Below are 27,411 nucleotides of genomic sequence, written 5' to 3'. Positions count from 1 at the left end.
CAAAATTTGCAAACTCCTTTCACTTCATGACTTCCCCTAGTTGAAAATGTCTTAGGCTTCAGTATCTTTGAGTAACTTCCCCTGGATCTTACCTGCAGTCATGCTACATATTTTACTTTACCTTCTCTCATTTGCCATGCTGACAGTACTTTATACTCAATATCATATTTTTCACTCCTACCTTAATAGACTTTCCTCTGCTTCCTCCTCCCTGCTCCCACTTTATGTTTAAATGATTTCCAAATCCTAGTGTTTTGCCTTATGGAAGAACTTAAGGCTATGGACACTTAGACTATGAAGTTAAGTGCCCTTTTCATCCAAATGTTATAATCCAAATGACAGGAAACAGGGACTGAGGTAATGGAGAAACTAAAACAAAACAAGAACACAATAGTACAATCAAGGCTTGTACTTAGTAATTAGCCACATTAATTTATTGATGTTACCTTGCTAGTTTTTTCCATGACTGCTTCTTATATCCCCCTGTATCTCACTGCTTGGGAGAGATGTTCCTTTGAGACTCCTGAGTGTAGAAACTAGTCTCTTATTTCTCCTGCATACTTTTAAGAAAAGTTGGGAAGGGAAAGGAAGGGGGGCAGGACCTAGTGTGCCCTTGGATGCAGGTGAGGAAAGAATATTGCATTATATCCTATGTAAATAAATAAGTGCTGCTGAGAAGAAATGCATGGCCCGGCTCTCTTATGATGTGTCATAAACCCTTACACTCATTCACACAACTGTTTTTGTGACACTTTTCTTTGGTGAAAGTCTGTTTGTCATTCAAGTGGATAGTGTGTAGTTTTGCTTTTTATGGTGCAGCACTTGTGTGACCTGCATGAAGTGGGCTTTTAAGAAAATGTTGAAAAGAGATATTTAAATACAACTAGCATTACAGTTTTAAGTTGTCTGAAATATTAGCTTGAGGTAAGATTTTTAACCCATCTGTCATCTTGAGCTTATCTGTGTATATTCTAAAAGTTACAGCCACTTAATTCTGAGTTTATTCTTCTATTTCATGTGTGTTTCCCATGTACTTTTTTCCTCCTATTACCACTAATGACTGCTGCAAAGACAGCAGTGCCTACATTTCTGAGGCCTGTAGTTCTCTGTTTTCTGATACAGATACTGCTGTATTGTTCAGTGGACATAATAGGGCCTGTCTTCTCATATGATATGTCTAGAAACATCTCGGTGATACTGAACAAGTGCTGGGCTATCTAAGGTTGAATGAAAGTGATAAGAAAAAACATACATGAAAATTCACTCTTAAAAGTTCCAAATTTATGAAAGCTACTTTATGCTGTACATACTAGTGATGTATGCTTTTTGTAATGGCTTACATGATGAAATGTATTTTCTTTGTTGCTCTTTCAAAAGCATCTCTTAAGCTAGTAGAAAATTACCTTAGTGAAAAAATTTTCCTTCAGATACCTGGTATTTTCTACACTGGTGTCCCACTAAAAACACAAACAAGCCCCCCCCAACCAACAAACAAAACCCAAGAAGGGTACTGCTGTTTACATACTGTAAGGTTTTATCAGGCCCAGATGGCTGCTGTTTCCTTATCCACTCTTGGGTTTCAGGGAGAGGCACAGTTGATGCTGCCATGTCTGTTGTACCCAGGAAGAGACGCTGTGTGCTTTTATTACAGGCTCGTTACTACAAGGTCCACTAAAAAACAAGGTGAAGTGAGGTGTAAGGACTTTTTTTCCCCAATTTCCTTTGAATCATTTGTATCGTATAAAGTAGCACCCAGATTTTGATATAGCTTACATTCTATATCCGATATTTGCCTGCCTGAACTCTTCCTAACTCAGATTATCTTTGGTCTCAGACTTCTTGTCTGACCTTGGCAGAGTTATGACTTGCTGTCTGTGATAAGCTGGTTTTGAGGCAGCACACTTTCTGAAGCCATGGGTTGACACAGGGCAGGCATCCTTACAGCCTGAGCCTGCAGCTTAACTCCATGCTGGGCAGCCTCAAAGGAGGAGAGTAGGTTACGCTGTGTGCTTGTTAGTAGTCTTCAGCTGCCCCTGATAAGAAGATTAAACTCTAATGCAAATCTCTTAAAGGCAGTTTATGATGAAGGGTGGTGAAGTTCTTCAGTCATGAACTATCCTAGAAGCATGAGAGTGGCTTAGATGTAACACACCAAGTGTCCTGCAGGGCTCTGAGTCCTTGTGAATTATTTATTTTTCGATAATACCGCCATTGAATTTGTCTCCTGTTGCAGAGGCAGGAGGTTATTGTTTAGAGCATGCTGTGTGTAATTTGAACTCTTGGTTCAAGCGGTGTGAAAGTTTTGGCTTGGTTTGTGGGAGAAATACAGTTTTTTCCACAAGCCCCTCCTGAGGAGAGCAGCAGGTTATGGAGTGGGGACTGCTCAAATGCTGCTGAATCAGGTGAGAGGGAGATATGCCAGGGACTGGAACATAAGCATATCATCAGTATGGCTTTCTGCCTGCTATCCTTTTCTTTTCAGTCTCATTGAGTTTGGGCATAAGTTGGAGTATATGAAAAGTTTTCTTTTGTGTATGCTAATTTTGGTCCTAGCAAAAATGGTGGTTTGATGGAATCTTTGTAATGTTGCGTTTAAGGCCCATGTTATCGGCTCTTGCAAAATTTGGAGTTTTATCAGCACTTACACATACAGTTTTCCAAGGTTTTCCTGTGTTTTCTTTTTTGAGAAGCTCTCTTTATATTTTTTCTTAAACATGTATAGTTGCCAAATAATATAAAGGTTCATCAGGGCTTCAGAAACTTTCTAAAATCTCACTTGAGTCTTTCTAAAATCAGATACATAATGGGGAGCTCTCAAGCAACAATCTGTATGAGAGCTAGAGCTATTGTTAATGTTTTTTTTTTCTTCCTTCTTTCCTGCAGGTTCATGTGTTCTCAGTTACCTAACCAGGTACTGAAGAGCATCAGTATCATCGACAGCCCTGGCATTCTCTCTGGAGAGAAGCAGCGCATCAGTAGAGGTGAGTTGCAGGGCTTGACAATAACCAATCTCACTAACTTTTTTTTCCTCTATTGAACAAGTCAGCATTGTAATCTGTTGCGAGTGGTTTTAGTGGTACTGACTGGTGGTGTGTCCCAAAGTTTCATACTGCAAGCCTTGTTAAACCCATGTTTTAAGGCTGGATGTAGGATTTGGAATTTTGTCTCTTGAAAACTGGTGGGGGTTGGGATTTCTGTCATCCTGCTGCTGTCGCTGCAATGGCTACAATTACACGGTCTGTTGTCTAATTAGTGCTTTGACACTCCTGGGAAAAAGCCTTATTTTCATAATTTTAATTGCTTTTGACAACATTAAGATAAATAGACTCTTATATACACTACTGAAGTTCAAGAATGAAGATATGTTGCATAATAGCTATAGGTTGGTCATGTCTAAAAAATGAAGGGGTTGGACCATAAATAAGGTGGTTTTGTAGTGGGCAAAGCTGCTAGTGTTGCTTCTTAAGGTTGCTCAGTCATGCCATAATATAATTTCCAGTCAAAAGACTTCCTGGAGGAAGACGGAATGAGAATATTTTTAATAATATGAAAATTCTGCAAAGAACTGTATGCTGTTTAACAAGCTGTTTAAGAAATTAGCCTGTCTTTGAGAAACTATTTAAACAAAAGCAGCATAATATAAACAACTTTCTTCCTTGCTTTCTTCAGCTGCATTTAAGTGCATGTCAGTTTTCTGTGGAGTTATAAATGGTAGTGATCCAGGGTGTGGCTTATGCCCTCTGTTTCCAGACTTTTGTTTAAGAAATGGAAACTTGTGTTTTATGTCTGCGTGAGAGGAAATAAACAGTTCTTTAGCATATCACACTTGGGTTTTTTGAGAAAATTCTGGTCTCAGCACAATATATGGCAGCCGTGCAACAATAGTCTTGTCTTTACATTACACTGACAGAATGAAGGACTAACATCTTAGGACTGTAATCTAAATTATACTTGCTTAGTAATCTGGTCTACTAGATGTTTCTGGATTCTTTGTTCAGTGAAATTTTGTCCTCTATTACTCATACAGTCAGGTAAAGCATTTATCACGAGGAGAGCGCTGTGCTTTCCTTTGTGATCTATTGGTGCACTAGTAAAGGTGAACAGTATGAGCGCTCTGTGTCTGTGCAAGCAAAGACTTGAATGTTGTGAAACCAGAAATAAAACAAATACTGCATGTTGGACTCTTAGTTCTAGACAGAAATAGGGTGTATAACTAATGATCTTTAATCCTGAAAAAATCTTATCATAAATGTGTAGGTCTCAGTTTACAGAGTCTGATGAAATCAAAGATGGTCTTAAATCTCCAACTTCTACTTCTCCATTGTGAATTCCAGCTCCCTGTTACCTCCTCAAATAAAAACTAGGTGCATCTTACTCCCTCTCTGCTTGTTAAATTGAGAAAATGATGCTTGGCAACATTCAAGTCTCTGTTGCCACTTTCATAACATTATGGAAGTGAATATGAAATAAGCAAAAAACTAGAGTATCATATTAATATGACACTGAAAAGGTGAGCAGTTGTGTAATTCAACACCATTAGGGATTCCTGTGGAAGTCTCAGACTTCCATGTGGAAGACAGTAGTGTCACTCCAGGTTATGTTTAACTCATAGTCCTGTGTTGCCTAAAGGACTGTGGCTCTTCACTGCCACGTAGAATTGCTCTTGTAACTTGACAAAGCATATGACTCTTGTTCTCTTATTGTTCAGAAACTCTGTTTCTTGATGGTATGTACCTTATCAATTGTTAGAGCCTAGATGGCCTGCCCTTTGATATGGTAGACTTTCACCTAAGTTGACATAGCTCAGTGATGATCTCAAACTCTTAACTTTTGAAGGCTTTAACTTGATTAGATTGCATTTCATGAATTTTTTCCACATGTTAAAGGTTGTCTTGAATGTCATAGTTCTTTTATCACAAATGTGATTCTCCTGTATGCTGTTAGTTAATTTTAATCAGTGCGGTTGAACCATATATAAGATTTTGGGAGTTGGCTTTGGAGTATTGTTCTCTCTGTGCCCCAGGCTTTAAGGGTGGGTTAAAGGTTTCATTTACTTAGGCATCAGCATACATAAAGTTACCTACAGGGGACTATGGACTTACTGCATGCACCTATTCCATGCTATCATGATTAGGCAATACCAAGCTCATCTTTGGCTGAAATATTGCGTAGTCAGATACATTTCCTGTATATGGTTCTTGGGCTGCTTATGCTGTTTCCATATAGGTGGGGTTTGGGGTACAAAAATTTGTCCTGTGATGCTGCACACAGCAAGGCTTGTGTGACCTGTTTCCAGAAGGAGTCAATCTGACTTAAACATATTTATGCTGTAAGTCTACGTTAGCATGTTTTGAACTTTGAGTTGCTTCGATTACTTTTTAAATCACTGTGTGCATATGTAAGCAGGATGCTGCAAGATCTTTTCTACTGTCCCTAAATGCATCTCTGTCAGTGAAGGTTCTTCTTTCTAGAAATTTAGCTTGTGTCTAACGTTGGTGAGCAGCACCTTTTCTTATAGGTGATGTTTTAAAGTCATTGATGGAAGAATAAGGTTGCAGGCCTCGGTGTAAAACCTTAACTCTTTGTTGTTGGTGGGTTTTTTCCCATCTTCTCACGAGCAACTGTTTAACTGTTTCCCTATGAATTAATGTAATACCTGCATAATGATTAAATTTGACAGGTATCACTAGGAGCAAGGTGAAGCCTTCTGAGACCAAGGAGAGAATCAAATGTTAACTTTGTTTTAAAATGCAGGAAAACGATAAAGGGATTTTGTAAAAATACAGGACATGCACCATTTCCCAGCATGGCTCTATTTTTAACTCTGGAAAGCATCCAGGCTGTGGATGAAGGAGGTGATTGCTTGAAGGGTCAAAAATATACAGAGTGCAACATTCAAAGATGTCTCATGACACACCTTTCCTGCTTCTGTTGTCGGCAGGAGGATATGCCAGAAGCTTCCTGCCTGTCACTTCAGGGGCTGTACAAGTGGCTGGAGGGGAATATGCAGACGTGCCATAATTGTCCTCTGATCAGACAATGCCTTTCCCTGTGCCGTTTCTGCAGCATCACTGGTGATGTTCACAACGTCTGTGTCAGACAGAAATGTGCATATGGTCTGCAAGATTTGGAAGGAACATTGAGTGTCTGGCAGGATGTAGGAAGGAACCACTTTTAGGAAGGCGAGGGGGGTTTGATTCATGATTGAGTGACAAGAAAGCAAGTCTCAAGAAGTATAAGGAAAGAGCTCAGGGGAAAATGGATATTGGTTAGTGTGCATTTCTAAAACTGGAGTTACTTAAATACAGATAATTTTCACAGTTCAATCTGCTTGTGAAAATGTACTTATGGATTAAATAAGGTGATATATATTTAGTTGCCGCATTGTGTCAGGCTTTCCCTTGTAGTGAGACACTACATTCTCCTTAATAGTCCGCCAACAGGAGTGCAGTAAGTGTGTTATCCAGGAGTGCTGGATTAAGACAAGCTTTCATTAATATAACTGGAAACTTCCGCTCCAAATAGCAGAAGGGTACATCTTTCCATGTGTGACTCAGAAAGGCTGCACTTGTTCTTGCCCAAGTTGTGTGTTGTAGCCTTGGTTGTGTGGTGCTAAGACAGCAATGGCAGATGGGATTGCTCTTGCACTCTGCCCACGCCTGATTGATCTGGTAGGTGGGTGATGTTCTCTGAGCCTGGAGGCTCCTCATTGCAACACTTACCTGAGAGATGCCTCTCTGCTGCTGTGCCAATGGTGCCAGCCCCAGGGGTGGAAGAACTGGACACTGCCTACCTGTCCGTACTAAAGGAGGGTGGGTGGAGTCCATCAAGCCTCCCAAATCATTTTCTGAATTGCAAAAGCTTTGGAAGATGATATTAGGGCAAGTCAGAAGTTATTTACCTTGGGCCCACAAGGGAAAGACAACCATTTTTTTAAATCTGTATCACTAACTGGCACAGAAAATTGACCCATGCTCATACTGCACAACTGCAAGCCGTACAGGGCGCACTTTGCCCTGTACTGCTGACATGTAATAGCTCATGATCATTCATCAGTGTTTCCAGAGCTGGTAACCACATGCAGTTTCTCTCTGAGTTTTTCATCTCTTCCATGTAGTTTCATTTTGTTCTCTTCTGTGGTCTCTGCTCAGCCCATTACTGATGCTCAACAGTTATGCCTCTGTCTGAAACACCAGCTCGCTCCCTCCTGCAACTTGGAATAAGTTCAAGAGCTCCACAGTGCTGCTGGTGGATGACTGCTTTCCTCTATCCCTTAGCTGGGTACAAGGGTGACTTGTCACTTTCTAATATGCATTTACAAGTAGATATTGAACCTGGTGACATAAAGGTTCTCAATCTGGGTGGAATTGCTGACATCAGTCATTGGGAACAATCCTTTGAAGAAATAGCAACAGTTAGAGCAAAAAGAGGCTGAAAGTATCTGCACCAAAACTTTTTTGCTCAAGTTTTCCAATCTGATCAGTGTTGACCTAGTACTGCTCAACTTTGAAAGCCACAATCCACACACATGTATGAAAATACTTCACCATATAGTACTTCTCTGTAGTTCAAATATACTCTAATGTAAAACTACTGAATCCTTATATAAAGTTCACTTCTAATGACAAATTTTCATTAAAATTAACAGATTTTTCAGATTTTTTGAGGTCTTTCTTAGCCATTTTCAAAGCGGACTTTTCTTTCTCAAAGCAAATGCTTCGTTAATATTTAATCCACATTTAAAGTAAATTAATTTATTTATGCACTTGTTGCCTGTACAGTTGTTCTTTTTAGTTCACAGACCATCAAATGTGTGGTGAGAACCTAAGTAACTGGGCTTTTAAGTCACCTTCTCACATACCCACTTGTGTAAAACTTCATAGAATTTAACTTCCTTCAGTTTGCAATTTTGTTTAATTTCAACCATATTTCCTTTCATGTGGGTGAAACATAACAGACCATTGCGTAGCTCAGCATTACTGCACTGTTGCAGTTATGCTGTGACATGCAAGTGACATAGAAGATCTCACTTCTCCCTTTATTTCCTGCTAAATTTTTATAAATTACTCATACTGGTTTTAAATAGATGCATAGTGTAAAGGGCGAAGAGTTCTCTTCCAAAGATGTTTTGTGCAGCTTTCCTCCTTGCCCCCTGAACTTTCAGCTTGCATTCAGCCCTTCAGGAATTGGTCGCAGGAAAGAACTTAGGAAATCCCCAGAGCAGCACTATCAGCTATTTAACATAGCCCCCTCCTTTCAGTTTGATGTGTCTGTTTTTTTAGTGGAGTTTTATGACTTTTTTAAATTTTGTTTTGGGGGGGTGGGGAGGGGGCAGGGCAGAAAATACAGGTAATTGGGGATATTTTCTTACTATTAACTAGAATTTCTGGATTTAATTTCATATGCTGTTTGTAATTTTTAAATGAAAGGTTTAAGGCTGAGTTATTTCCTGAGTTGCTAAACATGCACAAGTATGCTCCATGACAAATGGGAAGGTCATTTTTTCCTACTACATTCATGTATGTCTGCTTTTCTTGATGTTGGTCATAGTCAGGTTCTACTGGAAAGCAAAAAAAACCCTCCAAACAAACAGCTGATTTGCTTTTGACTTCCCTATTGAAGACCAACAACTTGAGGATATAATAAATAATGACTCTTAAGAAAAGCTAAGCGACTTTACGATGTTTCCTCCTACACCATTTATTTTCACTGTTTGAAAGATGCTAGGGAGAATGAAGAGTGGTGAAGGGTCTTTTGCTTGTATCTGGACCAAGTTTATGAAGAATCAGATATGAGTAGTATAATTGGCTTTCTTTGCTGGGGATTGGAAGTTTAAAGGTTTATCTTGCACAGTTGAGAAATGACCAAAGACACCCTGGTAACTGACCTTTTGTTGCTATTGGCATTTAAATATATACTGCTGGGAGCAAAACTGTTGATTCTGTTTGGATTACTTTACACCAGTCGTTTAATTTTGACTGCTCCCTCTTTTGAATCTGATTTGTTTCTGAGAAGAAGAGAAGGGGAGGGATGTCAGCTCCCAGCTCATACTTTGCTGTTCCTTACTCATACAAGATGAGTCACATCCATGCTAAGCCCAATGCCACATCACCGGTGGTGACTGCGGATTAGATGTGTCACTTTTGAATAAGGAGTTCCTGGATACTGTTTGTTGTGTGAATTAGGTACCAGCTGCACTTATAAAAGCATTTAGACAGGTACTGTGAATAGGCTTTCCTTTAGAACATGATAAAGCTTGTTTCAGATGATCAGAGAGGTCATTGCTCATGTTCTGTAATGTCATGTCCTCAAAGCCATCAGCAGTGCAGTCATGTTGTATCTAAATTGTATTTTTGAGTCTGCTGTGGCAGAAATAGCAACAAGTGATGTATTGCAAGGAGAGATGAGTTTGGACATGCTTTTAAAATCCAAAATTTCTGGTTGCTGACTTGCATTGGAGTATTGCATCTGCACCATTTTTTCCTTCTTAGTTCCAATAAAGAGTGCTACCAAAGTGGCCAACATTAGTAGTGATGAAGAGAGATTGTGATAAGAGGCCCACAGTCCTGTGTAGCTTGGGTGCTCTGCTGGAGCCAGAACTCCCGGGGAAAGGCAAACATGGGTGTGAGACAATAACTCCCAGCAGCACAAAAGATAGTGATGTAAGAGATGGGTGGCAAGGTCAAAAGAAGGGCAGTGATAAAAGCAAAAGCTGGTAGTAGTAAGAACTGGTGTAAGGAAATGCAGGATACAGTTGTCCTGACCTCATTGTCTGCAGATACTGTCCTTCTGGTGGTCCATCTCCTCTTTCACCCCAGGTAGAGGCTATGATCCCCCTGTTCTCTATCCCCAGCCCTACCTTCTCTTGCTTTTCTGAATGGTAGGACTGTAATAGTGTTTTCTTCCTTCAGGCTATGACTTCTGCCAAGTCCTCCAATGGTTTGCTGAGAGGGTCGACCGTATCATCCTGCTTTTTGATGCCCATAAGCTGGATATATCTGATGAGTTTTCAGAGGCTATTAAGTCATTCCGGGGTCAGGATGACAAGATTCGAGTGGTGCTTAATAAGGCCGACCAAGTGGACACACAGCAGCTGATGAGGGTCTACGGTGCACTCATGTGGTCCTTGGGAAAGGTGATAGACACACCAGAGGTCCTGCGGGTCTACATTGGCTCCTTCTGGGCCCACCCTCTCCGAAACACAGAGAATCGAAGACTCTTTGAAGCTGAGGCACAGGATCTTTTCAAGGATATCCAGAGTCTCCCACAGAAGGCTGCTGTGAGGAAACTCAATGATCTCATTAAAAGGGCAAGACTTGCAAAGGTAAGAAAAGAAAACTAAATTAATTGAATGAGCAATCTCTACTGCTCTTTGATTGTGTCCTTTCTCATGCTTCCTAATCTTTCTCTAGTAACTATGTGTTTTTAGGAAATGGATTGAATTGTCACTTTTTCAAGAAAGAGGTAGCCACTGAGAATATAGAATCAAGTAGGAGGAAACAGAGACTTATACTGGGATACCTCCCTGCTTTGGAGAAGGAATTTGATGCTTTTTAGGCCGTTAAAGGTATTGTTTGCTTGGTAGGGGAGTAGATTTTTTTTTTTTTTTTTGCACTGTGCAGCAAGTTATCTTAATGTTACTTTTTGGAGATAAACCACTTTAGTTTTTTGACAAAGTAGAGAACACTAAAAAAAAAAAGGGGGAGGGAGGTGGTAAAAAACCACAACCAAAACTATTCACATTCAACAAGCCATATGCTTTTTTGTATATTAATGCCTTAATGCACACTGTCAGTCAGCTGCTCTAGAAAAACACTTTGACTAATCCATTTATGTTATACACTGGAACAAAAGACTGATTAAAAGTCTCACTTTTGGTGAAGCACAGATGCTGATGGAGGTGTGCTTCTGTGTTATTAGATTGAAACTTTTGAGCCTTTCAGATTATATCTTCATTCTCACTTGGGAAGATACTGGGTGATACAGATTTTGTGTCACTATATCCAGAAAAGCCAGTCTCTCATTATCCAGGAACATGAGTTATATACCTCAGTGTAGGCAGCCCCTGTCACCATTCCCCTTGGTTTTGGCTCTGGAGAAATACATGCACTGTCTGCAACTTACAGTCACTAACTAGTGTGCATGAGCAGGTTGTGTGTGACAACACTGTGACTCTCTACAGCTGACTCTTGACAACTTTTTTAATTTTTTTGATAGCTCTCTGATGAATGAGTGAATGTCACTTAAGTTTTGTGAATTGCCACTAAGTTTTAATTACCTATATGTAAAACCTTCAGGTTATATTTTACACTAGCCTTCAGACTCCCTGCCTAACAGTGCTAGCTTCATCTGTCCTTTCTTCTCACAGCATGACTTAGAATGAGCTTTGGTTGCAGCCTGTTTCTCTGATTCTGCAGTGAGTTTTTGTAATACTGTAGCTGCTGTTAGGATAATAGTTAAAAGAACTGCCAAGCTGTTTGTTGTTTTGAAAAGCTCAAAAAACAAAATTTGTCATTTGGAAAAATGGAAACAAAGGAAAACTAACTTCAGAAATACTTAGGGAGAAAGCTGTTGGTAGCAAACAGGAATTCCAATTTCCTGTGCAGTTATCAAACAGAATGTGAGTTTGAGTTAATGCAATTGTCTTAGAACACATTTCCATGTGGACTTCTAAGCAAAAACGAAGAGGGCTTGCAATTACGTTGATATATAGATAGTTGTTTTGGGATATGCACAATTTCCTATGTTGGCTTATTTAACTTTCTGAATATGATGATACACTTTTTTTTTTTCTTTTTGAGGCTTGTGCTATAGGGGTACCTAGTAGAAGATGCTTCTTTGAAAATTCCGTTTAAAATCACAATGATGTTGTCTTAAAAGTTGCTCTGATCTCACTTTGTTTTGTGCCTGTTGTTGGCAGCTTTTTGTTTTCAATTGTTACAATTGTTTTGGCATTGAAAGAGCATCAATTGAATAATTTTTAGTGTTTCTATGAAACATGAAATAAAAATGGATAAACATGAATACAAAATACATTGCTTGTAGGGAAATGCTAATTAGACAGCTGCAGAAGGGGAATAAACTGTTTATCTGCAGGAAAGCAGCAATGTAATCCTTCCAGTGATGTCTTTTTATCTTCGAAACTGAACTCAAAGTACAGACACTCAGAAATCTTTTTTTACAGCATTGCATGGATGGCTTTTTTTGCCCTATTTCTGTGCTACCCTGTTCTTAATCTTTTCTAAAACTTGCACAGTAACTAGAAACAAAAGCAAACTCTTAATGTGCTGTCAAACTTGAGCATTAGGCTTTTTGCCTTTTTTTTTTTTTAAGTGTTGTGACTCACTATCCCATTTTGAAGATGAGAACTGTTCTTATCTACAAGAAACACATGTGCATTCTGGCAGACCTTAGGCCACTTAGCATACACATCTGAAACTTTTAGTGCTTGTGAATTATAAACATACTTTTCTGGTTTTGGTAGAAGCATTATTTTAGACATAAGGTCCATAAAATTACTTACAATTATTTATAAACTTAGACATGTCCTTAATGAATCCATTCTGTCATTATGGAGAAATAATTATATCTATCCTCTTGGAAAATTTAATGATTTTATGCTTATTTTGGGTGTGCAAATAGAAACTGCTTACATAATTTTTATTGAAAACCAAAGTGGTTTTTTTCCCCAGTTTCCTCCTAAATAAATAAGGAAATGAATGGGAGAGAATTGCCATGTGCAGATTGTGTAAGGTTTATATAGAATACTATAATACACATTCTGTCATGGTTTGGTAGGTACTAAGTATTATGCTTACACCACATCTAAGCAGTCACTTGTTTTACTGATGCTTTTTAAGGGTAGTTTGTCTTCCCTGTCTTCAAAATGTCAACTTTTTATTGCTCACCAGTGTGCTGGACATTTTTCTTTTTAACATTTTTCTTCTGTGCATGTGAAAATTCTAAGTAACTTCTTTTTGTGAACAGCTGCATCCTTTTTAAATGAAGAAGGACACGAGTTCTGTAAAGGCATCCTGTTGTGGAGGTCATTTGTCTTTAGTGGTCCTGGCCAGGTCAGAGCTTAGGAAAGGAGTTTGATAATATCAAGCTGTGATAGTCGTGCTTTGCTTCTAAAAGAAGACTGCCCTTGTGCCTTCACTCTTATGTGCAAAACAAGTATCATTGACTACACAGCGAGCTGGATAAGTGAACTCACCTCAGTTAAGAAGTGCAACCGCTGTTTCTCTTCTAGACCTGATCACTCACTGTGTGACCAAGTAGATCCTTTTGGTGGTGAAAAGTTGTGGGAGAGTGGGAAGGGAGATGAGATGAATAGTTCAGGATAAAGGTTGGAGGGTGCATGGGCAGGATGGATATTTGGATGGCAGTGTTGGATTGTCTCGATCATGGCAGATGGGAAGCTCTAAGAGCTGTGCCAGTATCAATGTTTTTAAAGACTTGTTATCCTAAGTTAACATTCTTCCTTATATGCTGAAAAGGCTCTACTTTTCTCCCTAAGGCTTTGCAAGGCAGCCATTGCATGCTGTTCCTAAGTATACTGACTGATCTGTCATCTACATAGGTGGCTGCATATATATAGACTACAGGTACTCACTTTTCTGTGAGTAAATAGGTAGGATTGCAATGCTACTTCAAATAGATAGCCCTGCCATTTAGCATACTTGGATTACTTTTGGAATTATCCTATTGATTCCCACAACAGCTGGGGAGACAAATGAGTTACAAATCTCTACCACTGAGACAGATGGACCAATATGGCTGGAGCTCCATGTATATTGTCAGGTTTTTGGAGCCTTGCTTTCTCTCTCTCTGTTGTACCATTCTGTACCATGCTTCTTAAAACTGCAAGTGTGCATCTGTATTTCTTTTAAATGGGTTTCCTTTCTCTTTAGCCCTCCAAGGAATGCTGAAAGCAGCAAAAGCTAGTTGATGTAAACACAAAGTTCCAGAAACAGTACGTGATAATTTCTTCTCCTTGAACTGATTTAGGGAAACATATTTCTGTTTCTTTTTGTGACCCGAGTGAACAACAGTAATGTGAACTGTAGGTAAACAGTTGGCTTGATTTTTAGCTTTGCTTCTTCTTAGGTTCATGCTTATATCATCAGCTATCTGAAAAAAGAGATGCCCTCTGTATTTGGAAAAGAGAACAAGAAGAAGGAACTGATCAACAGATTGCCAGAGATCTACATCCAGCTGCAAAGGGAATACCATATCTCAGCAGGGGACTTCCCTGAAGTCAAGAAAATGCAGGTAAGATGTTAGTATTATTTCAGTGGAATTGTACTCTAACTTTCTAACAGGATTGCCAAGTTGGAAAAAGGTAGGACAGAGTATCTCAGCGTTATAGCTCAGGGTCTTCAGCAGTAGAGCAGTTGAAGTGGGTCATGTGTATGTTACGGGATTAGAGTGACTTGGAAGCAGTGCAGAATCCAAAAAAAAGATCAATAACTTGCTAGTGCGCATTCACTGATAAAGGACTACAGAAATTGTCATAAGGAATCTGACATTCTGTCCTTTTTGTCAACGTTTAGTCCCTTATGGCAGATAGTACTAAAGGTCTTGCGCAAATAAAATTGCAGTGAACACTTGCAGGTTAAGCTCGTTCTTGTTTCGCGCATCCTAAATGTGGTTATGTATATAATTTTTGTAATCCTGTCACATATCTATCCTTAGTCACAAGTTCATTTTCCCCTACTCTGTTCCTGCTCTTACTGGTACTGTTTACCAGTAAGTAATAAAGGCAGTTTATTACTAGAAAAGTCCAACTTAAAATGTGTCACTTTTGAAAATGGTCTTTCACTTGTTTCCTGTCCTATTAAGCTTGTATTCTACAAAGGAGGGAGATAGAAGTTCTTGGTTTATACTTGCTGTTAATTTTAAATACCTTTTATCTCTTCCTCTTTTGAGCTTTCTGCAGGCTTATAACCAACTTTCTGTCACTTTCTTGCCTTTTTCTGTCCTCTGATTTGAGATGAGCTGTTTAGAGAGTGTCCTAGGGAAAAACGGCTAATTGTGTTAACAATGCTTTCCAATTTATTGCTCAAGCCTCAGTTTGCAATTTTTGGATCTCAGATCATAGACTTCTTAAATGGCTTTTGAATTGGAAGATAATTCAGCTTGGAAGCAGAAGAACAAGACATCAGGAGCCTGCAGTTTGGTCTGACCATGGAGTAGTCATGAGTGTGTTGAAGAATGTTTTCCAGAGTGATGCTGTGTATCATCCTGACAGTGTATGTGGTACACTTCATAGCTAATCATCAGGAATGATGATTGGCTGATTAACTTGTCTATAGCAATGCACAAGTTTCTTTTGTGAACTAAACTATTTAACTTGGGAATCAACTATTGCCATGAAATAATAAATTATAGATGATGCACAAGATGTATTTAACCTAGGTTTTCACAGGCAGGTTTGTTGCAAGGGTTTCTTGAATTAGACTTCAAAAGGGTATTCTGTGGGAAAAGTTGATTGTTTCTTCCCTTGCTGCTTTTCTTTGATGCAAAATGGGAGAATGAGAAGTTAGTACATTGAGACAAAATTTGAATGAAACTCTTTCAGACTTAGAATTTGTGTTGCTTAAGCCTCAGCAGCAGATGGCAGCAAATATATGCAGGAGAGATCAGTCACTTCTGTAATAACAAGCAAAATTGTGAGAAACCAAAATTGTGCAAAAACAAGCAGGAAGTTTGACCTTTGCTTCCTAAGATTTATTGCACAACATAAATTTATACTGATCAGTATAAATCAGGTGATTGTGTATGTCACCTGAACAGAGTGATAGTTGTTGGTTGACAGTTTTCAACCCTTGCTTCAGGTTTGTTGGCTTCATGTCATTATCATTTTGATATGTGTGGGAGCAGCTCCCTGAGATGATAGATGTGATTTGTTAAAGCAGTGTAACACCTTTTTAAGGAAGAGTGTGGGCTGGTGGTGGTGTTTGGGTCTTTTCTAACAGTTTCCACTCTAACTTTCTCTTCCTGGCAAGTATTTTGCATGTAGAAATAGTTTAATAATTGCCTAAAACATTTTTAATTTCCCCAGCACTCTGGTGTAAAACATGCTTGGGCTTATGTTGGAATAGTGCATATCACCTAGTTAAACATCTCACTGCAGTTAGTAGTTTATGTAAAAGATGAAAACTCCACAAACTCTGCAGGGACCATATGACTTCATGAGTTCTGGCAGTGCTATTACAAAACCAGTGCTGCTGTTAGCCCAACTCAGTTTTTCCGTATTGGTACAGGGCGCTTCTTCCTTACCTAACTACAAACAAGTTTAATCTATAAAATCAGATCAATCCTGCAAACTTTTGCTTTTATTTTTAACTTTAAACACTTACATAAGTGCTAACAGGACTGAGGATTTACTTGCGTGTTTTCTTTGTTGTTTGGAATAAAATCACCAAGTGGAAAGTTGCTGGGTAACATTCATCACCTGCTGTGGTTTTATGCATTGTCATTTTGAAAATTGTACTGTAAATGTAATTTAATAGACAAACTCACACAAAATAGACAAACTCACTGTTGCAAAATTGTCTTAGTGTGTTTGATTAGTCTATTGGATGTATGGTACATATGGGTCAGTTTCGTTTCTCCTTCAAGAGAAGTTTCAGTTATGGAAACACTTCAAAAGATAACAGATTATTTTAATTTGAAGCCCATTCTTCAAACTTTTCAGTGTATTGGAAATGTTTCTAACTGCTGTCACTGAAATCTGTCGTTCGCAGGAGCTGTTGGAGAACTGTGACTTCACTAAATTTCATTCTTTGAAACCAAAGCTAATTGAAGCTGTAGATAACATGCTGGCCAACAAAATTGCCTCCCTGATGAACCTAATCAGACAGGAGGAGAGCAATATGCCCACAGAGATGGTACATGGTGGAGCATTTGATGGCACCATGGCAGGACCTTTTGGCCACGGATATGGAGAAGGTGCTAAGGAAGGAGCTGATGAAGACGAATGGGTTGTTGCCAAAGATAAACCTGCTTATGATGAGATTTTCTACACTCTGTCACCAATCAATGGCAAAATATCTGGGATTAGTGCGAAGAAGGAGATGGTGACTTCCAAACTACCCAATAGTGTCTTGGGGAAGATCTGGAAACTTGCAGACTGCGATGGCGATGGGATGTTGGATGATGAAGAGTTTGCATTAGCAAAACACCTCATCAAGATTAAACTGGATGGGTATGAATTGCCTGGCACGCTACCTTCCCACCTGGTGCCACCATCTCACAGGAAGCCTTTCCAGACAGCAGAATGAACAACACAAGGAGAAGAATGTGGGTTTTGAAAATCTCTCAACAAATGTGTGAAAACCACCAAAATTTGAAATTAGGCTTAGATCCTTAAATCTCACAGCACATTTCACACAAGCTACTGAAATTAGAAGCATGGTAGCAAGGAAACATTCGTGTAGCTGTCCCTGCTGATTTTCACTCAGACATGCTTATCACAAGTGCCTTATATAGCTCTATCATATGATGAAAATGTTTTTGTAGTCTTGTGTACATGTCTTGCTGCTTTTATAATCATGAAGCAGAAAAGACCATGTATAAAAATTGCTGACCTTCACCAGTCCTAAATACTTATCAACCATAAGTTTCTCCAAACTCTTCTAAATAGTGCAAGGAAGCTCAAAATGTTAAATTCACCTGCCTATGCAAGGAACATTTATATGCTAAAAATGTACTTTAGACATCAATTGGGTGTCAGCATGTCTAAGGAAAAGCTGATATAAAAGGAAATTTTATTTTTGTTCTTTTTATTTTATTATAGGAGCCAGAGAAAGATAGAAGAGTGATGGGGAGAGTCTTTTAAGTGCTCAGAATATGAGCAGACTTGTTTTAGAACTTTACTGACTCTAGCTAGAACTGCAGTGTACTAAAATCATTCTTTCAATCTGTCAGTGTGTCTTTTTGTCTGAAGAACAGCTTCTTCAGTTTTACACAGCACTATATATTCAGTATTATCAGTATAAGAACTGAATCTTGTTTGTTCCTGGGATTGAGAATTTTCTTTGAGGTTTCAGTTTAGCTGCTCTGCAGACAATAAATTCCTGAATGGTTCAAACTGAAAGCAGGATGTTTTTGTATAAGCAAAAAAAAAAAATCATGTTTGCATTGAAATCAAGTCTCACTTTTGGATTACTTAAGGTCAACCCCTTCAAAGCACATCAAATTATCTCGGGAAATTTTCAGTGGTATTTAATTTCTATTTACAGGTAATCATACAGTTATGTCTGTATTTTTCAATATATGATATATTTAAGAAAAGGTTTTAACAGTTTCTTTTGCCAACATATAGCTGACAACCACAAAAAAGAGATTTGATTCCTGTGCTGGCAAATTTGAAGGATGGGGAGGCTGACAGGAATCATTACATTGACTGTAATAAATGATAGACTAATCCCTCCAGATATTATTTGTTTATTCAAAACAATCCATGAGAGGAATAGATGCTTAATAAACATTAATTTTCTAACAACACAGTCAAAGTTGAACGTATCATCTGCTTAAAGCTGATTTTTATCAGTACTTTAAAAGAGTGCAAATTTTTGGCCCTGTGAACTTGAGTCTTTCAGGGAGGGCCAGTTCTTTTCAAAAATCAAACTTGGCAGTCAGTTCTGCTCCAGGAGAAGGAATTAATTGACTTGTATTCCATTTGTAGTATGAAATACCCTATACATCAAAGGTACTGTACTTTTCATTGAGTCTCAGTAGTAAGTGGCAGCAATAGTGCCTTCTGAGACAGAGCAATGTAAAAAGCATACTTGCAGTAGGGGTGGGGAGGAAAGTAGTTTGAATGTTGTCTCCCAGTTAAAGTTTTAGTCACACTTCTGTGTTCAGATTTGTAGGTGATCTAAGAGAAGCCTCAGCTTCTTTTTTCAAATCGTACATTTGTAGGTTGTCAGTCAGGTTTATTATAACTTCAGATATTTCTGGACCTCTTATCCTTCTGCATCTGTTCTGTTCTGATGTGAAATGAATTTTGCCAGGGCTCTACCATGGGAAAACAATGAAGCTATTTTAAGGAATGGCAGGAGAACACCTTTACCTTGCCAGGCTTCTGGGCCTGTATCAAGGATGTCCTGGCATAGTTCTTGAGGACTTGATTTTTTTTTTTTATTCTTTTGTGGTTTTCCTATCATTCAAGCATACCAGCTTTATTTCTCTTAGATCTAAATTAGGAGCCAAATTAACCTTAGTGCCTCTCTGTGCACTTTAGCAGAGCTGTAAAACATGACCCTGAGTCTGCCTGTCTGACTGTACATCTGCAGAGTAACTGTTTTCTATGTAATTTATTTTTGACTGAACAAAAAGTAGTCTATAGATATTGCAGGTGTTAAGAAAAAAAAAGCGGAAGTAGTAATGTATGCATGTTTGTGGGTAGTGTCTGCAGTCAGTAAGAAGTGTATACACTGTTCACTAGCTTAGTACTGTTGACTAGCTTAATAAGGAGACCGCCAGGAGAAAGAATGCAGGCTTGTGTATGTGACTACTGTAGTGTAGGCAAAGCTGAGAGGATCTGGGAAGTTGCTGATTTTGCGACTGCCTTACCTTGGTTTGCAGCAGCACAGGGTTACAGAGATGAACCCATGTTTGAGTTCCCACCATGTGTAGCTTCCAGGGGTGATGCTCCAAACACATTGGAGCTATGTGATCCTATGACAGTAGAAATATCCTCCTTCAGTGAGAAGAGCAGGATAGTTTCAGTGGTTTTATTTTTCTAGTTTTATTGATAGTAAAATGGAGAACACAGCCTTTTCCTCAGTCTCCATGACAGTATGCTAACTTGGTCTTGAGGGAGACAAATTGAAATACATCATTTGGTAAGTTAAAATATTTTGCCTAGATGAGGTTGTAATATTTTGCTTTGTTTTCCTGTAGAATTTGGAAAGGAAATGTATGAAGAATGTATAGGAGTAGAGGTGGATTTTCTCTGCCTGTCTGGATGAATAGAAGTGTTTCACAGTCGTCATGCAGAGCTACGTGAATGTATTTCTAGGTATATGATGTAGTGAACTAGCATTGTACTTAGTTGAGAGGAATAAAGTACATTTCATGTGAACTTTAAACAGCAGTTTCTTGCACAACTAAACTCATATAATAGGTTGCTGTTGCTCAGGGGAAGGGATCTCTTTTCTCACTACCTCCTCGCAAATCCATGGGCCTACCCCATTTGCCTTGCTGGCTGTCTGGCTTTTTGGATTCTCCAAGCCCATTCAGTTAGCTAAACCAGCCACACACAGCTGTTTGGATAACGTTCTGTGGAGTTAGTGAATCTGTGTTAGAAGCATGAGAAGTGAGCAGGATTGCCTTCTCTTGTGACGTTATGCTCTAAGTAGTTACTGGTAACAGAAGTACGAGGTAATCTGTGGTGTTTAGTTTGTTACTAATATGTGCTGAAGAGAGATGAGGATGTTGGATTTGTTGGCCATTTTATGCTTAGGATTTTAGTTTTCTGCAAGATCATTCAAAACTGTCAGTAGTTCATCCTGTGAAATCATTGCCCACTGATGTAGTCTACTGCCATAAGCCAAAGTAGAAACTGCTGCTTTTACCTCTTCTTCCAACTATTCCACAACACAGTTATAATTTTCAGTGTTCAATAGTTTCAACAGTTCTGTTCCAGGAAAATTAGAAGTTTTTTGTTGTAGATTGAAACAGAAAATGTGGGGCTACCGCTCATAACCACAATATAGGACACCAAGAGACTTTTAAAGCTGTGATAGCTTGAAATCAGTGAGTTTACAAAGATTTCTAAGTCAGGGTGAGGTCCCAGTTGTTAGTTGGGGATGGTGTGGATTTGTGTGGAACCTGATCTCAAAGCAGCAGGAATTTGGTCCCTGGCTTTCAGCATTGTTCATCACCAGCACTTGAAATTCACCCTCTTCTTTTTGTCACTTCCCTCCCTTCACAATGTGCACTCATTTTGGTGGCTCTTTAAATTGTTGGACCTCAAGCAGAGTTTGAAGTGTATGGTTTGATGGGTATGTGTCACTTAGCACTGAGAGAATGAACATGAACTTCATTTTCTATTTCACATGCTCACCTTTTCTAATATTGTTGTTAAATACTGCTTTCACTTCAAAGGCACTGTAATTTTTGCAGAAAGGCTTGGTCTGTGCAGTGTGCTTCGGTTTGTCCAGCCAGGCAAACAATGTTGTAAGTTCATTATTATTGCACTTTTATTACACAATAAATTCTTTTGCAGATACTGTAATATATTTTAATATGCTTTGTAATAATTTTTAGAAAGCGGTGATAAAAATTGCTGCTTTAATAAACTAATATTGAACTACTGGATATTTTCTTTTGTATGCTTCTTTCTGGAAATAATCTTTTGGTCACTTGAATTTTGCAATCCTGCTACTTAAGGCTTGTAGGCATAGTAGCTATTTGTCCCAGAAAATCCAAGGACGTCTTCCACACCATGCTACCTACTACTTAAGAATAACCAGTTATATCAATAGAACATTCACTGTAATGTTGTGCTTAAATTAATTCCTCTCACCCCTCTCGTTCTCCCATGTGCATATAGTTTACTTGAGTCATTTCCAAGGATAAACCTGTGCCATCAGGATGCTACAGTTTAACTATCGCTCCTACTGCTGTCAAATTTGAGTTGCTGCAGAGTTCATATGTAGCAGTGTTGGCAAACTAGGCTGTTAGGCTCGTGATTGTCATGCTATATGTCACATGAAGGCAAGTGTTTCACATGCAAACAACAAGTTGTGGGTTCCTGGAAGGCTACATAACTGTTGAATCACAATGACTTGTTTGAACTACTCCTTATGAAAGTCAAAAATAATCTGAAGAAGATGAGGTTTTAATGGGTTTTGGAGAAGGAGGGTTGCTTTTGTTTTTTTTTTAATGGAGTGTTGTTTTACATACTCCACATACAAGATATTTCAGACTTTGAAAAATTTACAGCACACTTCATAGCTGTTCTCTAATCCACAGGCTTATATTTGGACAACAGGAAAAGAAGACAAATGTCCACGCTACCAGTGTGTAAGTTCTGCGGTAATTGTTGCTTCCAATATTTGGCACCCTTAAACTGTGAAACATTTCTGTTGTAACTTCAATGGGGGTACTAAGCTTGAAAAATAAGAGTACTACTGTGCCACTTAGTTTCTCCAGACTTTATTTGCTTCCGTGTGTGGTGTATTTGTAAGAGCTTTGGAGCAGACACTGCTCTGGGTTTCTCTGATTCAAGGCTCTGCCATATGGCACAGGACATTTTGAAAGCTGGGCCCTTGGGCTCACCTGCCTTCCCTTACTTAGACAGATGAACAAATGCATCTGCTGAAGGTGCCTTCCTTTGCTCAGGACTCATGGCAATAAGCTGGAAATAAATACCCAAACCCAGCAAACACCTGTTGTGATCAAAACACAGTCAGGAGGAAGAGGTGGTTTTTCACAAATAATGCTCAGAAGTCTTGTATCTATGCAGCTTTTCTGACCTCTGAGGGAAAAATATGGATGGAAACCATGGTATTGAGGGAGATTCCTCTCCCTTTTTCTGCCGGACTTCATGCTAGCACAGATTTGTACATGATGATAGGCTGTGGACTCACAGTACTTGCTGGTCCAATAGAACTCATTAATGCCGCGTCTAACTTGTTCTCCCACCTATTCTCTCTCAGCTGGAGCTTGTCCATGTTCTTTCCAAGGTGTTGCTAGCTCAGCAACCCATATTCCACTTAAGTCTGGGGCTCTGACATTTTCATTGTAGTGAAAGTAGCTCATGAATGCTACATATCTCTCACCAGATGCTGTATTTCAGATATACCGTAAAATTTCTATGATTACCATTTCTTAAATGTTTTAAACAAGGAATTGCTGAAACATGCTTAGTGATTTCCTTTTCAGATCATTTTGTGTTTTTTTCTCAAAATGCATTAATTTTGTGTCTAGTCTGAAAGTAAGAAATTAACAGCGTAACTATAACCAATAAGTTCAGGGCTTGACAATTTTAGCCTACAGTAGAGGGTAATTGCAAGTTTTCTTCATTTTGCACTATCCTGTCTTATCACTTATCTGCTAAAATTTGCACCTTTTATGTTAACTGTTTATACAACACTTTTGCCAACTACCTTCAGTCATTCCACATGACTGGGACACCTTCACATTGAAACTGGGATGACAGGGCTGGGAGAGAGCTGTGATTGCAATCAGTAGTCTGCTGCTCAGGGCAGTGGGAGACCAAAACCTGAGAGCACACCATGGTGTGCAGTGTCTCTGTTGTTAGGGTACAGTGCTCTGGCACTAAGGATGCTGGGAGCCAATCCATATGCGAATCTCACAGTTTTGTTTCTTTGACAAATACAGCTAATTGATTTATGACTACAGTATACAAACAATCCCCTAAAATACAGTTGTGAAGGAGAATTTTCACCCTTATGCAATGGTCTTCCTTAGTAGCGATGAAAAAGAAATGGAAACATCTGAATCATATGATAAAAATACACTGGTTAGATCTGGCATTGCCAACAGTGATTTCTAAGGCCCATTTTCAGTTTGATGTTCAAAATATTAAGGCTATTCTGTCACTTGAAACCTTTTATCTATGTTTGTGTGAAATAGAAAGAGACTGAAAGTCCTTTGTCCCATGTGTTCATTGCACAAAACCTTTGAAGCTCTTATGTTAACTATTTCAGGTTCAGAAGCAGAAGGGAAATTTCAAGACAATATGAACAGCTCCCAGGAGAAAATGTCTTTAACTCATGACTAAACAAGCAAATGTATATTTTCTGTTTCAAAAAGATGACTGAACTTCTTCATGACAGGAAAAATAAATCTATCTGATTTTGCTTTAAGCTGTCCTCTTTTTCAAATGCAGCAAGGGGCTCCAGTTTGTTTGGATGATGTAATTTGACTGTTCTGCTTGAATTCTGCTCCCTGTTGATGTCATGTCTCTGCTAGCCAACTATTCAAAGAGAAAAGCAACTTATAGTTTAGACTAGAGCATGGGGATGCTGAGGTTTATGACAACCCAGCATCCTGAGATGCTGGCTTAAATCCTCCCAGGCAGAGTTCAGCTTTAAGAGAAGCTGGGGCTCCATCCACCATGGACCCCCCCTGCCTCTGGGTGGGTGGCACCCCAGGGCAACTGGTGACAGCAGTGCTGGCAAGGCAGGTATGTAGTGGGCAGGGGTAGGGGGTGCCTGGGGGTGGTGAGATAAGTCCTTCGAGGGGAAAAAAGTTGAGAGAAGTATTTGGCTATTTTGGGACAAAGTTCAGCTGAGAGGCCTGTGAAAGCAGGGAATTTGTGCAAACTGAGCTGGAGGTTGCCATGCCTCTCCTAAGCTGCTTTTGACTAACTCCTTAACTTTTCTTTAGCCTTAGTATCCCAAATGAGTGAACAGCTTCTTGCAATAATTACTGTCTGCTCCTCTCTGGTGTTCTCAATATCCAAGGTATAGTTCCTCTGTGCCACGGTGAGGCTGAAGTTTAGGAGTAATTCAAGATGTGGTTATGAAATATTCTGGGACTTTAGTTCTTCTCACCTGTGTCCACCCTGCCTTCACAAGACTCAACATCAGCTGTTTGAAGATCTGAGGAGGGGGGGGGGCTGCCTGTGGGACCCAGAGTGCTGGCCCCAGGCAGCAGGCTATTTTCTGTACTTACTTGGCACACTGTGGGCTACAAGACCATAGCTCTGAGAGGAGGCTGCCATTCTACCCCACAGAGTCAATATCCAGATGTTTGTTGTTTTGAGATTCTTACGTGGAAGCGACATGGCTGGAGACATAGTAGGGGATAGGGGGCTGAGCTATCGTGCACGTGTTTGCACTTAACATGCTTATTTTCTTTGAGATTTGGGGAACCTTATCCTTAGCAGGGATCAGACAGGATTTTCACATACCTTCAGAACACTGCGTATGTGAAGCATACATAACAGAGGGTAATGGGCTGTGCCAAACGTCTCACCTGAGCCATGTGAATAAACAGCCCTCTGCAAGAGCATGGCTTTTAAATCGGAACTGGCTTTGCTCATGAAGGACACATTAGGTTACAGGACAGTCAGCTGCAAATGGCCTTCAATAGGGATGCTTTGGCACATGAAGGCATCTACACCCAACTGTATAAATCTATTCTTCTCTGGCAGACTCCTCCATCCTGGGGGGCAAGGGCAATGATGGGGGCGAAGCCAGTGCTGCTGCCTGGAGAACAGAGCCAGGGATGCTGTGTGAAAGCTCATGGTGATCAACCCTCACTCAGGTCAGGGGTGGGAAGGATGGGAGTGAAAGCAGCAAACTCAGCATCTGCAACCCTCTATGAGTCCTGTGACTGTCGCTTTTGTGCTCTTTATGACCAGGGGATTAAACATTTCTTCCCATCTTAGAGATCAGCTGGGAATTCACATGCATGCTGTGAGAGTAGGACAGTGATAATATTTAAAAAAAAATATTCAAATAGATAGAAAGGAAGTGTCATGTCCTTCTTTGATTTACATGGTGTTGCTAGGAGCAGAGGAGCAGTGGGGGAAGGGCTGGGGGCAGAGGAATTTTGGGGCTGCAAACCAGGCTGCTTCTGCACAAGATCTGTTTGATCTCCACAGTCTCTGTTTCCCTCTTTAGCAAAAGATTGTGGGCAGATAAGAAAAGGTGTTAAAAAACCTGACATTCTTATGTGACTGCTACTTTGCAGAGAGGAATCCTGCATCAGGGTCCTTCCTGTTAAAAACAAGAGAACACTGCTGTCATCTAGGAAAACCACTTTGGGCTGAAAACAAGGCAAGGGAAGGGTGCTCTTTAGGCTCTTCTTCCTGAGGTCAGTGGCAAGGCTCCCCTTCTTTGCAAAGGCAGCAAGAGAGGGTCTGTAATTAGCCTAGAGGGGTGATTTTTTTTCTGATCCCTCTGGGAAACTGCACACAAATATTGTTTTGCTGTTCTCTTACTTTGTTAGGATACAAATAACTGATGAAATGGTTTTATTTATCACTGTCACATAAGTGTCCACCATTTAACTTTGAACTTTAGAGGGATATTCAGGAGGTAGGGAAATTTTATACCATATCTCTTTTTTTTTTGTCATAAAAAGCATGCAGTGATTTGCACATTTAATCATATAGGTAATAATTAACTTGCAATAGGGAGAAATGCCTGCATCCAGGGCAATTCACCTACTGGTCCTCTGCCTTCTATATGAAAGGAGCGAGGACATTTTCCCAACATACACAACCTAGCCAACCTGTGCCGGATTTAAACTGACAGCCTACAATCCTACCTTTATAAGAATGTAAGTAACTAAAAGTTAATAGTGGATCCTGTCTACCTGGACATCAGCAAGGCTTTCTACATTGTCACTCACAAAATCCTCATAGGCAACCTCAAGAAGTGTGGGTTGGATGAGTGGATAGTGGGATCCATTGAAAACTGGCAGAATGGCAGATTCCAGATGGTCGTGATTAGTGGTACAGGGTCTAGTTGGAGACCTGTCGTTAGTGGTGTCCCTCAAGGTTCTGTGCTGGGCCCAGTGTTGTTTAACTTGTTCATCAGTGACTTTGATGAAGGGGCAAATGCCTCCTCAGGAAGTTCACTGATGGTACGAAACTGGAAGGAGTGGCCAATACCCCAGAGGGCTGTGCAGCCCTTCAGAGGCACCTCGACAGGTTGGAGAGATGGGCAGAAAAGAACCATCTGAAATTTGACAAGGGCAAATGCAGAGTTCTGCACCTGGGGAAGAATAACCCCCTGCCCCAGTACAGGCTGGGGTCTGACTGTAAGCAGTAAGCAGTTCTGTGTAGAGAAGGATCTGGGGGTCCTGATGGACAACAAAAAACTGTCCTTGAGCCAGCAGTGCTCTTGTGGCCAAAAAAAGCCAATGGAATTCTGAGATGCATTAGAAAGAGCATTGCCAGCAGGTTGAGGGAGGTGGTCCTGCCTCTCTACTCAGCCCTGGTGAGGCCACATTTGGAGTATTGTGTCCAGATCTGGGCTCCTCAGAACAAGAGAGACATGGAGCTCCTGGAGCAGGTCCAGTGGAGAGTACCTAAGTTGGTCAAGGGTCTGGAGTATGTCTCTTACAACAAAAGGCTGAGGGAGCTGGACCTGTTCAACCTTGAGAAGAAGCAACTGAGAGGGGACCTCATTAATATGTATAAATATCTGTAGGGTGGGTGGCAAGAGGATGGAGCCAGGCTCTTCTCGGTTGTACCAGGCAATAGAACAAGAAGCAACAGGCAGAAACTGGTACTCAGGAAGTTCCACCTAAACATGAGAAGAACTTCTTTACTGTGCAGGTGAACGAGCACTGGAACAGGTTGCCCAGAGAGGTTGTGGAATCTCCCTCACTGGAGATATTCAGAACCATCTGGACGCAATCCTGTGCCATGTGCTCTGGGATGACCGTGCTTAGGCAGGGAGGTTTGACTAG

The 27,411-nt window shown here is 39.9% G+C and overlaps 1 protein-coding gene across 1 annotated transcript in view; it reads left to right on the top strand.

Annotated features, from left to right (window-relative positions):
• Positions 1 to 21,333, top strand: part of EHD4 (EH domain containing 4) — a 30,874-nt gene extending 9,541 nt beyond the window's left edge. Inside the window, exons 3-6 of the mRNA XM_027706754.1 lie at positions 2,884 to 2,981; positions 9,912 to 10,324; positions 14,110 to 14,274; positions 16,752 to 21,333. Coding sequence (XP_027562555.1) covers positions 2,884 to 2,981; positions 9,912 to 10,324; positions 14,110 to 14,274; positions 16,752 to 17,288 — 1,213 coding nt within the window. The 3' untranslated portion in view covers positions 17,289 to 21,333. The remainder of the gene's footprint in view (positions 1 to 2,883; positions 2,982 to 9,911; positions 10,325 to 14,109; positions 14,275 to 16,751) is intronic.
• Positions 21,334 to 27,411: the final 6,078 nt, after the last annotated feature.

This window comes from Neopelma chrysocephalum, unplaced genomic scaffold, assembly GCF_003984885.1.
Source record: "Neopelma chrysocephalum unplaced genomic scaffold, ASM398488v2 Primary Assembly neopelma1_24, whole genome shotgun sequence".
Classification (NCBI taxonomy): domain Eukaryota; kingdom Metazoa; phylum Chordata; class Aves; order Passeriformes; family Pipridae; genus Neopelma; species Neopelma chrysocephalum.
Note: the sequence above shows the minus strand (reverse complement) of the source record. Positions and strands in the feature narration are given on the sequence as shown.